At 40.9% G+C, this 11,732-nt stretch overlaps 1 protein-coding gene across 1 annotated transcript in view; it reads left to right on the top strand.

The window, feature by feature from the left end:
* Positions 1-11,732, top strand: part of HPSE2 (heparanase 2 (inactive)) — a 287,742-nt gene that overhangs the window by 240,141 nt on the left and 35,869 nt on the right. The window contains exon 8 of the mRNA XM_027775254.1: positions 8,842-8,987. Within this exon, the coding sequence (XP_027631055.1) occupies positions 8,842-8,987 (146 nt within the window). The remainder of the gene's footprint in view (positions 1-8,841; positions 8,988-11,732) is intronic.

Genomic DNA, 11,732 nt, shown 5'->3' with positions numbered 1-11,732 from the left:
ATGGAAGGGCCAGCAGGTGGTATAGTGGTCAAGGCGCTGAACTCCCACGTGGCTGACCACAGTTCGAGTGCCAGACCTGGGGGCTTGAAAGTCATGCCGGGCATGTGTGCATGTGTACCCAAAATCCCGAGAGGAGAATGGAGGAGAAGAGGTTGTAGTGTGGCCATCCCCCTAGGGGGTGATTTCTCACATTCTCTGTCTCTGTCTCTCCAGCAAGCACACGTACCCTATAGCAAAAATCTCTCCAATAAATAAAATAAAATAAAATAAAATAAAATAAAATAAAATAAAATGCTACCTGGAGCTAAGTAAAGTTGAAAATTCCCCATTGACCTTGGTTTTTAATCTACCACCAACCACTTCACCTCCCCAAATCCTCCATTCCCTGAGGGCAAGATGATGCACTAGGAGACAATCACCATAAACCCTCTCTCTTCGGCAAAACAGCTTAAAGAGATGCCAGCCTGTGGGTAGGTCGAAGATGTCATCTTTGTAAAGGAGGCTCTGATAAATAAACTATGCATATTTTCCCCCTGTTTATCTTTTTAAAATATCATTTGACACATACAGAAGATGATCTGTGCCTATTTGCTATTATTACAGCAAACTAAGGGCCAGTCCCACGCTATGTTGGTTAAGTGCAGTGCATTGGGATCCAGATCTGACATGGCCAGCCGTGGTTGGAATCCCACTCAGCAGCTTACAAAAACATGTTGAGTGTGTGTGTGCGTGTCCAGAACCTTGGCAGGAAGGAAAAGAGATTGCAGCATGACCATAACTCACTGAAGGTAGCACTGTCTGTCTCAGTCCCCCCTCTCTCTTTCTGTCTCTGGAGAGCACGTGTGCTGTCTGGCAATTGAGGAGAAAAATGGAATCAGGAGCTGTGACTCTAAGCCCCAAACTGAAACGTTACCATTAACCCCCATCGACCCGTGAGTTCCCTCAATTATCCCATCCCCCTGATTCTTCCTGCCCTACCCAAGGCAACCACTACCCAAAAATTTATGTTTATCAACCTATTGCATATATACACAATTTTACTATGAATGTATGTGTGTTTAAACCATACAGATTAGCTTGTGAACAGGTATTATAAAAAAAAAGAAAAAAAAAATAGGGCCACCCAGGTGGCATGGTGGTTAAGGCACTGGATCCCACATGCCCTTCTCCTCCATTCTCCTCTCGGGATCTTGGGCACGCACGCACACGCGCCTGGCGTGAGTTTAAGCCACGGGGTCTGGGACTCAAACCACAGTCGGCTACATGGGAGTCCAGCGACATAGCCATTACGCTAACTGCTGGTTCCTCCAATATGTTTTTTTTAGATACTGGATAATCTGATTCTGAAATGCCTATGACATATCAAAGGCCCAAGATTAGCAAAGCCATTCCTGAAGAATAAGATAGGAGTACTTGCTCCCTCACGTTTCAGGATACAGTATAAAACAGTGGTGATTAAAACAGTGCAGTATTAGTGCAGGACAGGACAAGGGAGCAGAACAGAGAGCCAAGATATGTGAGAGTTTCATATAGAAGGCTAGGGCATTGCCGATTACTAAAGAAATCACCGCTAGGGCCAGACAGCAGCACGGAGTAAAACAGGACACTGCAAAGCAATCCCACTCTAACCTCTAAGCGCCAGACTAAAACATTACCCTTAACTCAAGTTCCCAGTTCAAGCCCAGAGACCTTCCTGAGGATGGCAGGTGTGCCTGTGCCTATGATCCAGGACTGGCTGGATGCTGGGGCTGGGTCACAGTGTCAACATTCTATGGAGGGTTCTTTCTCTCTCAGAGAGACTGATACATAAACTTTTTAAAAAAGAAATCACTGTTTAATAAATTATCCTGGTATAACTGACTATTCATGTGGAGAACTACGAAATTAGATACCAACCCTATACTATATCCTTGAATCAATTCTAGATGATTAAAAATTTGATCATGAAAGAAAGAAAATTGTATGAACAAATAAAGATCTCAGGGCCAGTAGGTGGCATAATGGCTAAGGCACTGGACTCCCACTATGGCTGGTTCGAGTCCCAGACCTGGCTAGAAAATCACACTGCACATGTATGCATGCATGCCCAGGATCCCAGGAGGAGAATGTGGGAGAAGGGATGGTAGCATGGCCGACTCCCCTGGGGAGTGATTTTCTCTCCTTCCAGAGAGTGCACATGCCCTATAGCTAAAACCTTAAAAACTAACTAAATAAAAATAAAGACCTCAATAAAGATAAATATGGGGCCAGCAGGTGGAATAGGGGTTATGGCGCTGGACTCCCACAGGGCTGACTGTGGTTTGAGTCTTGTACCCAGTGGCTTGAAACACATTGGACACTTTTGTGCGCCTGAAATCCTGAGAGGAGAATGGAGAAGGAATTGCTTTGTGGCCATCACCCCTGGGGGTCTCTCAGTCTCTCTCTGTCCCTCCAGCGAGTGCATGTGCCCTATAGCAAAAATTACTCCAAATTTAAAATAAGTAAAGGTAAATACATAGACAATTAGAAAAGTTGGTATTTGTGTAACAACAGTTTATAAATCGCTTTTTGTTTTCTTCATGACTTAAGAGATAATTTTTACATGAAAAAATTGGTCTGAAAACTAGCATCATTGTAACTTTGGTTTATAACTCCACATTTCGTTTCTACATAACTTAAGAGACTAATGTATTTAAAATAATTGTTGGCTCAGGTTTTGGGGCACACAGCCTGTAAAGTTGTAATTTTATGACATCTGCTGAGAGGAATGGAGATGAAACTAAAGGAACAGAGTTTCTATATGTTGAAGTTAAGGTGGGCTAAGTGCAGATTAGAGTGTTAGAATAGGATTTTAACTACAATACCAACGAAACCACAAAGAAAATATTAATAGAACATGCACAAAAGGCAATGTGAAAGGAATCTAAATGTTTCGCTACAAACTGTCAGCTAAATACAAAGAAGATAGCAATGCAGGAAATGGGGGAAATTCTGTAAAGCCTATAGAAAACAAAGAGCAAATTGGTAGAAATAAGTCCCTCCGTACCTGTAATTACTTTGAATGTAAATGGATTAAACACCAGTTAAAATGCAGAAGTTGGCATAAAGGATTTTTTAAAAGAATTATTTGATTTTATTTATTATCATTATTATTTTTTAAATTTGACCAGAGAGAGAGAGAAAGGTCATGCAGGAGTTAACCACCACACTACCTGCATGGCATAAAGGATTTGTTTATTTAGTTAGTTTTTATTATTTTTTTTCTTCTTTTTGTCTTTTTGGAGAGATTTTTGCTATAGGGCGTATGCGCTCACCAGACAGACAGAGAGAGACAGAGAGACAGAAAGCGAGAAATCACCCTCCAAGGGGGATGGCCACGCCACAATCCCTTCTCCTTTCTCCTCCCGGGGCCTTGGGCACACACGCATACACGCCTGGCGTGAGTTTAAGCTGCCAGGTCCGGTACTCGAACTGCGGTCAACTACATGGGAGTCCAGAGACATAGCCATTGGGCTAACTGCTGGTCCCCCTTATTATTTTTAGTTTGCTATAGGGCATGTGTCCTCACCAGAAAGAAACAGAGAGAGAGAGAGAAAGTGAGAAAGCAAGCCACCAGGACTGGGACTTGAACTGAGGTTAGCCATGTGGGAGTCCAGGGCCCTAACCACTATGCCACCTGCCAGCCCAGCATAAAGGATTTTTAAGAAACAGTATTTAATTCTATTCTGTCTACAAGAGATCCAAAGGCACAGATTAGAAAGTTGGAAAAAGATATTCCATGGAAATAGTAACCAAAAGAAAGCAGGGGATGTTGTACTAATATTAGACAAAATAAACTTTAACTCAAAAGTGGTTATAGAAATAGAGAAAAACAGGGACCAGCAGTTAGCATAAAGGCTATGTCACTGGACTCCCACGTAGTCGACTGCAGTTCAAGTCCCGGACCCAGTGGTTTAAACCCACGCCAGGCGCGCGTGTGTGTGTGCCCAAGATACTGAGACGAGAGTGGAGGAGAAGGGATTGTGGTGTGGCCATCCACCCTGGGGGGTGATTTTTCGCTGTCTATCTCTCTGTCTCTCTCTCTACCTTTCTGGTGAGGAGTGCACATGCTCTATAGCAAAAACCTCTCCAAAAAAAGAAAAAAAAGAAAAGAAGTAGAGAAAAACAGGGGCCAGATGATGGTGCAGTGGCAAAACACAACATTCTGCCAGGTAATCCTACATGGGGAGGTTCCCAGTTCAAGTCCAGGGACTTCCCTGCTTGCCCATGATCCAGGGCTGAATGAAGACTTGGGGTGAATCATGGTGTCACGATACTATTGGGGCTATTGTTTTTCTCTATTTTTCTCTCACTCACTTGTGGAAGAAATAAATAACTTTTTAAAAAGACATTATATTGGGTTGTTGGAAAAGTCATGACGTATATTTGTTTTTCTATGCAAAAATGTGTCACGATTTTTCCAGCAACCCAATATATTAATAAAAGGTTCAATACAACAAGAAGATGTAACAGTATAAATATTTACATATCTAATTATAGACCATAAAAACACATGAAAAAACTGGCAGAACTGGAGAGAAAAAATAGACACTTCTATAATAATCGTTGGAGACTTCAGTACCCTACTGTCAGTAATTGATAGACCAGCCAGCCAGGCAATGAATAACGAAATGGAGGAAGAAGCACAATAGTCTGCTACAGTAGTGCCCCTTATCCAGCATTCTTTTCCACAGTTCCCAGTACCTGTAGTCAGCTGCAGTCCAAATAACAAATGGACATTCCAGAAATAAGCAACTTATACATTTTAAATTGCACACCATTCTTGGTAGCACGATGGCTTCTCACACTGCTCTGCTCTGTTCCACCCAGGATGTGAACCATCCCTTTGTCCCGTGTACCCAGGCTATATTTGCTATGCCCCAGGAGTCACTGAGTAGCCATCTCAGATTGAAAACAAATAGGTTATACAGGCACTATCTGCAGTTCTGGGTTTACACAGGGTCTTGTATCCTCTGTACATACACACAGGAAGATTGCTATAGATCTAACAGGTGTATGCTGAACACTCTACCCAACAACGGTGTATGTATCCTTCTCCCTGAACTTGGAACATTTTCTGGACAGACCATATGTTCTAAGTTATAAATTAAGTTTAAATGTATATATATACATACATACAATGGAATATTACTTAGTCTCAAGAAGGAAGGAAATTCTGACACATACTATGACATGGATGAGTCTTGAGGACATTATGCTAAATGAAATAAGCCAATCACAGGGCAAGCAGGTGGCTTGGTGGTTAAGGTGCTGAACTCGCACATGGCCAACCACAGCTCAAGTCCCAGACCTGGTGGCTTGAAAATCACACTTGGGTGCATGTGTGAGCAGGTCCCAAATCCTGAGAGGAGAATAGAAGAAAAACAATTATAGTGTGACCATCCCACTGAGTGATTTCTCACTTTCCCTCTCTGCATCCCTCTCTGTTTCCCTCCAGAGCACACATGCCCTATGGCAAAACCTAGAAAATGAAAAAATATAAAAGAAATAAGCCAGTCACAAAATGACAAATACTACATGAGTCCACTTGCATGAAGTACTTAGAATAGTAACAGAGACGGAACGTAGAGTGGTGGCTCCCAGGGGCTGGTAAGAGGAGAGATTGGGAAGTTAATGTTTAATGGGGATAGAGTGACAAGGGGAAACGAGTTATGGAGATGGATGGTGGTGAGGGTTATACTGTAGTATGAGTTTATCTATTACTACTAAACTGTGCACTGAAAAATTGGTTAAGGTGGTAAAGTTTGTGTTCCATGGATTTTCTCACAGCTAAAAAAAAAAAAAAGAGAGAAAAGAAATCAACCATTAGGAATTAACTTCATCAATTTATTTTATGTATCTCAAAACTGCTTTAGAGATTGACCCAAGTATCTTCATCTCCTTTCTTAGAGAACAAGTTGGCATTTAGCTATCCCATAGTGAAAAGTAGACTGGTTTCAGGTTAATAAATCACACTGTAAGTTCAGTTTTACTACTTAATAATGGTGAGGATTGTTTAGATTGATCTCACTGAGGTTTATTTTTTTAGCTTCACATAATTGTTGAGAATTAAACATAGTACATATCTCTTTTTTCTAAATGTGAGTGGCTTGCTTACAAATGTGTCTCACCGTAAGTGAGAATTGCCATGCCATAAAGATCACAGCATGCCTAAATGCAGTTTGAGAGCAAGACTGTTCAGCTTTTCAAATGTTCAAGATGGAGTGTTTGTGATAAGACACTGAAACAAAGAATAAGAAAAACAAGGAGCAAACTGTAGTGAGTTAGAATTGAAGAAATACAAGTGTTTTGTGCTTTTGCTTTTCTTATCTTCTAAGTGCTCTGAGAATGTAGAAGTCATACACTAAATCAACAGTAACTCCTTGTCCTAAAACTCAGGATCACTTCCCAATTCGTACCTACCTCTGTGTTGAATTTTTCGGCTGCCTTGTGTCTCTACATAAAACTCTGCACCTCACAGAGTGAACAGAAGCGCTGTATGGACATGAAAGGCCAGGAGATCCCTACTGTCTCTGACAGTTTACCTCATGTGGTTTTGTGGCCTAAGATGTACTTTTAAACCTTCTGAACCCATTTTCATATCTGTAAAATAGGATTGATAATCTCTAGCCAGAAAAGCTACTGATAGATACTACCAGACTAATAATAGTCAACTTAAACATTAGTTTTTACTCCTGTGATTTTTTTTAAAAAAAGATGTTATGAATCACTAAGAAAAAATATACTCCTATAGGAATCTCAAAGTAATAAAAAAAAAAACAGCAATTGCAATCAAATAAAAGCAAATTAACAATGACATTTTCCACATTTGTAAGTGACAGTGATTGAATATTTGTCATTTTAAACATTAGGAGACCATATTTAATAGCCATTCTAAGGCTACTTTTAATTAATTAAGGTAAATATTGGATTGTTAGAAAGTCACCACACATGTTTGCATAGAACAATAATTAAGACTTTTTCAACAACCCAATGGTTGGACAAGGCTCAGAGCCCTTCCAGGGCAAATCTGGAACTACTATGGCGACAGAGAGGCTTTGAGACTTTGTTCTGATGTATGTAATCACCAAACATTTTTAAGCAGCTGATGTTATAAATAATTGTACACACAAAAAGAAAGAAAAAGAAAGAAAGAAAGAAAGAAAGAAAGAAAGAAAGAAAGAAGGAAGAAAGGAAGAAAGGAAGAAAGGAAGAAAGGAAGAAAGGAAGAAAGGAAGAAAGGAAGAAAGGAAGAAAGAAAGAAAGATAGATAGATAGATGGGGGGCATTTGCTTAGAAGGGTGAAGGATGAGAAGACATAGTTGATGTCTTTAAGACATTAAAGAACATGCACTGTTCATTTTGTTCATTAATGACTGAACACTTAATGTTTATTAAATGCCAGAACTGGGGAAAATCATGCTTCTAAAACAAATTAGGACAACTTGTTTTACATGTTGAATTCTAAACACTGATGTCATTATCCCATAATAGGTGACAAGAATGTACACAATAGGAAAGGAAATTTAATATTTATATCAAGACAAAAACAAACTACAATAATAGCAAATACAATAGAAACTAAAATGGAGGTAGATAGGCTTTTGTAAGTTCAGATACATGTGTGACCTGCAGATTAAATATTTATTAACCAGTTGCAAAAGGTCCTTAGGATGGTTAAAATGTCATGTTCTTTCTTGGTTTAGAATTTTTCTTTTTATTGTAGAACTGAAGATGACCATGAATTAACACCATGATTTGCAAACTTTTTTAAAAAGAACTTTCTGATTCTGGAATCAAGGACTCTGTTCCCCTGCCTAGAGAAGTCTCATTCCTCTCCCACTGTATTAATAATCACCAGTGACAATATTTAGGAAATATTTTGGATTCTGAAGGGACAGAATCCTGATTAGTTTTCTTACTTGAAGAGTCTCGGAGAGTCACATCTCCAAACGTTAATCTTGCTATAACAGACCACTTTGGTCCAATGATGGTGGGATATTTCATACATCCAGTCCCTGGCATAGCATATTAGATGCATAGGAAAGCCTTCTTATCTGTTAAATTTAATCACAGGCATTCATTTTACTGACTCTAAGTCTTTCAGGAACAAAGATATGTGCTTTTAACTAATCGCTAACCTAAGAATATTTGAACTCAGCTATAACCTACAAGTCCCCATTTTCACATGTCCCACTTTTTTTGGGCAAGGCCAATATAAAGATTCTTATGCTGATTAGCAACTTTGTGTCTTCTGCTCCCAGAACTGAATAAAAAGAACCACTGTATCTAAGCACCCCAGAAACACTTTTGTGTTTTCCAGGCTTGGTGACTCTTATTTGTGCTTAGAATAAACCATTTTAATGACTTCTACAGAGCTTAGTTATTTCTATCAACAGTCCTCATGTTGGTGATAACCCCAAGAATTGGAAATGTTTCATTTTGTAATTAAACAGAAGTCATAAGCCAGGATGAAAGTGAAGTCAGAGGAAAAGAAAGTTGGAAATTGAAGACCCCAACTTGTTATTCTTCCATATGTGAAAAAAACATGGATTCATTTGTTCATATGATACTCTGGGTCACTCCACTTATACTTCCTTGTTTAGTCCATTGAAAAGGCCACATCAGACAGTGCCCACTCATTATCAACCCAGAGTGAGCACTTCACTAGGATGACCACACTTGCAGGACTGTAGTCTCATTGATCAGGACATACTGCACTCCTAATAGGAAGTGGCTTCTAGCCTATGTGTTTGTGGTGTTTACTCAGAGCACCCAATCATGAGTTCTCTCTCTGACTCTCCATCTCTCTATTCTCTTTAGGACTACTGGCTCTCTCTCCTTTACAAGCGTCTGATCGGCCCCAAAGTCTTGGCCGTGCATGTGGCTGGGCTTCAGCGGAAGCCTCGGCCAGGCCGAGTGATCCGGGACAAACTAAGGATTTATGCTCACTGCACAAACCATCACAAGTAAGTCTTCACAGAGATGGCACAGAAATGCCACCTCTCCTGGGCTTTGGCCCCTCTTGGAATTCCATGCTATTTGGGACTCCTTCAAGACTTGACTTATTCATTAATCTCGGCTGAAGATTGCCTCTGGAATCACCATACCTGTTCTTTGTGGGTTTTGAATCATTTTTGATAAATAGCTTTTTCTCCGAGTAAATCTCCCTTCACATAATTACAGGATTTATTCATAAAAGGTTCATAAAATGCTTGCCATTTGTTCATTTTCTTACTCAGCCAACAAATTTTTATTGGGCATTTTCTCCGTTCCAGTTGATATTATGCCCATAAGGCTTTTTTGTGTGCCTAAAGCCTGAGCCAAGGTGAGAGGTATAAAATCTTATCCTGTGATCCACCAGCAGAGCTTGAGGAAATAAATCTCCATTTCCAAGATGCATTTTGGAAAGCATACAACGAGAAACGTAGCCTAGATCAGTGTATATCAAATGTGGGGTCTCCAGAACTAAAGGAGTATCCAAAGGTACATGCCAGCTTTGAATCATTTCCAGTATTCCAAAAATCTTCCCAGCTGTTTTAAGGGTTAAGGAATTAAATAAAATCTGGGCTTTGTTTTGGGGAAGTCTGGACTTAACACATTACCCAGTATGATAGTACATGGCTGTCCTTCTCTTTCTCATCTAAAGTACTGGTTGTCATTAGAGTTGTCTTTAAAACAAACAGGAAAATGATCAGTAAATAAAGTTTGGCAGAGAAAAAAGTTTTAAACACAAAGGTCATAAGTGCCTTCAAACTGGCCCTAAGGAAAAATCCATCGAGCCAAATATGGCTGTCTTACATCATTTCCTACTTAAGACAGAATAGTCCGCTGCCTTGGAAAAGAAAATTCTCTCTCTCTCTTGCTCTCTCTTTCTCACTCTCTTTCTCTCTCTCTTTCTCACTCCCTCTTTTTAAAAACATTATTTATTCCATTGAGCAAGAGAAACAGAGAGTACAGAGAACAGCTGAGGAAAGAGACTATAGCAAGTATCTCTGGGCAGACGTTCATTCCACTCTGGCCTATCCGGGCTGATCAAGGGACTGGATAGCACAAAGAGCCTGAGTGGTCAGGTTACAACAGATGCTCCTTCTCCTTCCTTGATGAGAGAAGAGCCAAGCCAATTAATTTATCATGATAAGATTTTTCAAAGCATCACCCTGAGCAGAGGGGGGCCCAGGGCCAGTTATCTTGTCTCTAGATACAAGTGCCTATTGTGGATTAAGGGAGGCTGGTTTGGGCAAAGGCCAGAGGCTTTCAACATCCCTTTTGCTCCACAGGAAGCTCAATCCAATACCTGACAGAGAGTGACTGCTTTATGGCCTTGGCCTGGAGTTATCTGATCATTACACAAGGAAACATTGTATTCCTCGTCTCTGCCCTGACCCTGGGTTAACCACCCAAAAGGTGGACCCCCAGCCTCAAGAGAGAAAATTACTCTTGGCACCTTCTACCTCTGTTGGAAAGCACATCAGTCAGTGGCCTTTAGACTACCGGCCTGAGGACGCAGGGGCTTAGCAGGAGTTGTGTCCTCTCAGAGAGCCCCTGTCATGCTCTCGTTCCAATGTTCATGCTGATGTCCTTCGACATTTTCATGAAGTTGTCACATTCTGAGTATACCATGATCTCAGGGTATACTCAGTGTCTCACACTCTCTCCTTTTTTTCAAGCCGGGGGAGTGTTCATGTGTGTGTGCAAGCATGCATGAGAGACAGAGAACACACACACCCAATGGCACCCAGATCCCGGGGATGTGCTCACATGTTGGGATGTTTTTAATCTCCTGGGGCATGGACTCAAACATTGGTTGTCTGTGTGGGATGTGGCTTCCTCTGCACAGCACTTGACAGTGGTGCTATGGGGCTGGTCCTCACTCATTTTTGTATTTCTAGTGTCTAATAAGCAACGGGCATGAGGAAGAGCTCAGTAAATGTTCTATGGGTGAATGAATGAATAAAAGAATGCAGAATTAAGATATCCAGATGTCGCTCTGATTTATACTCACAGTTCTCTTCCCCCATGCTATCACCTCAGCCAGATGGAGGTGGGATAGTAGGAATTCTGCCACTCACTAGCATGAGATCTCCAACAAGTTTCGAAATCATCTGGATTTGAAAATCTCCATATCACCAGCTCTCCTCCACTTTCATTGGGAAGTCATTCCAGAACCTCTCTGGGAAAATGGTGTCAGTGGGCTTCTACTGGTACCACCTCTCCGTGTCATGCATGACCCTAATGATAATAATTGGGTTAAGGTCTTTTTTGTTTCTTTAAATCCATGAAGAAAGCCCACAGCTGATGAAGTGAGTCAAGTGAGGTTGCAGGTCTCCTTCATGTCAGGTGCCCAGATAAATAGGCATGGGAATAGGAGAGGTGCCTCTTCTTTCTTAGAAACCATGTGCCCACAGCTGTGCCCCCACACCTGTCCCAACAGTCAAAAGGAGGCACAACTGATTCATTCATTCTATTGTAGCCCATTAGGCCAAAGTCACAGAATTGTTCCAGAGTGAGTATGTTGGCTTTAGGCTATTCAATCTTGACTAATATCTCAAAAGTCTGTGTCCTAAGTCGACATAGGAACTTGGTGAGAACATATAAACGTAATAGTAGACAAGCTAAATAAAGTGTACATTGGGACCAGCATAATGGCTATGTCGTTGGACTCCCATGTAGCCATGGTTCAAGTCCCAGACCGGGGTCTTAAACTCATGCTG

This window comes from Tupaia chinensis, unplaced genomic scaffold (genome assembly GCF_000334495.1).
Source record: "Tupaia chinensis unplaced genomic scaffold, TupChi_1.0 Scaffold000539_1, whole genome shotgun sequence".
Classification (NCBI taxonomy): Eukaryota; Metazoa; Chordata; class Mammalia; order Scandentia; family Tupaiidae; genus Tupaia; species Tupaia belangeri.
This window is presented reverse-complemented; position numbering and strand designations above follow the sequence as displayed.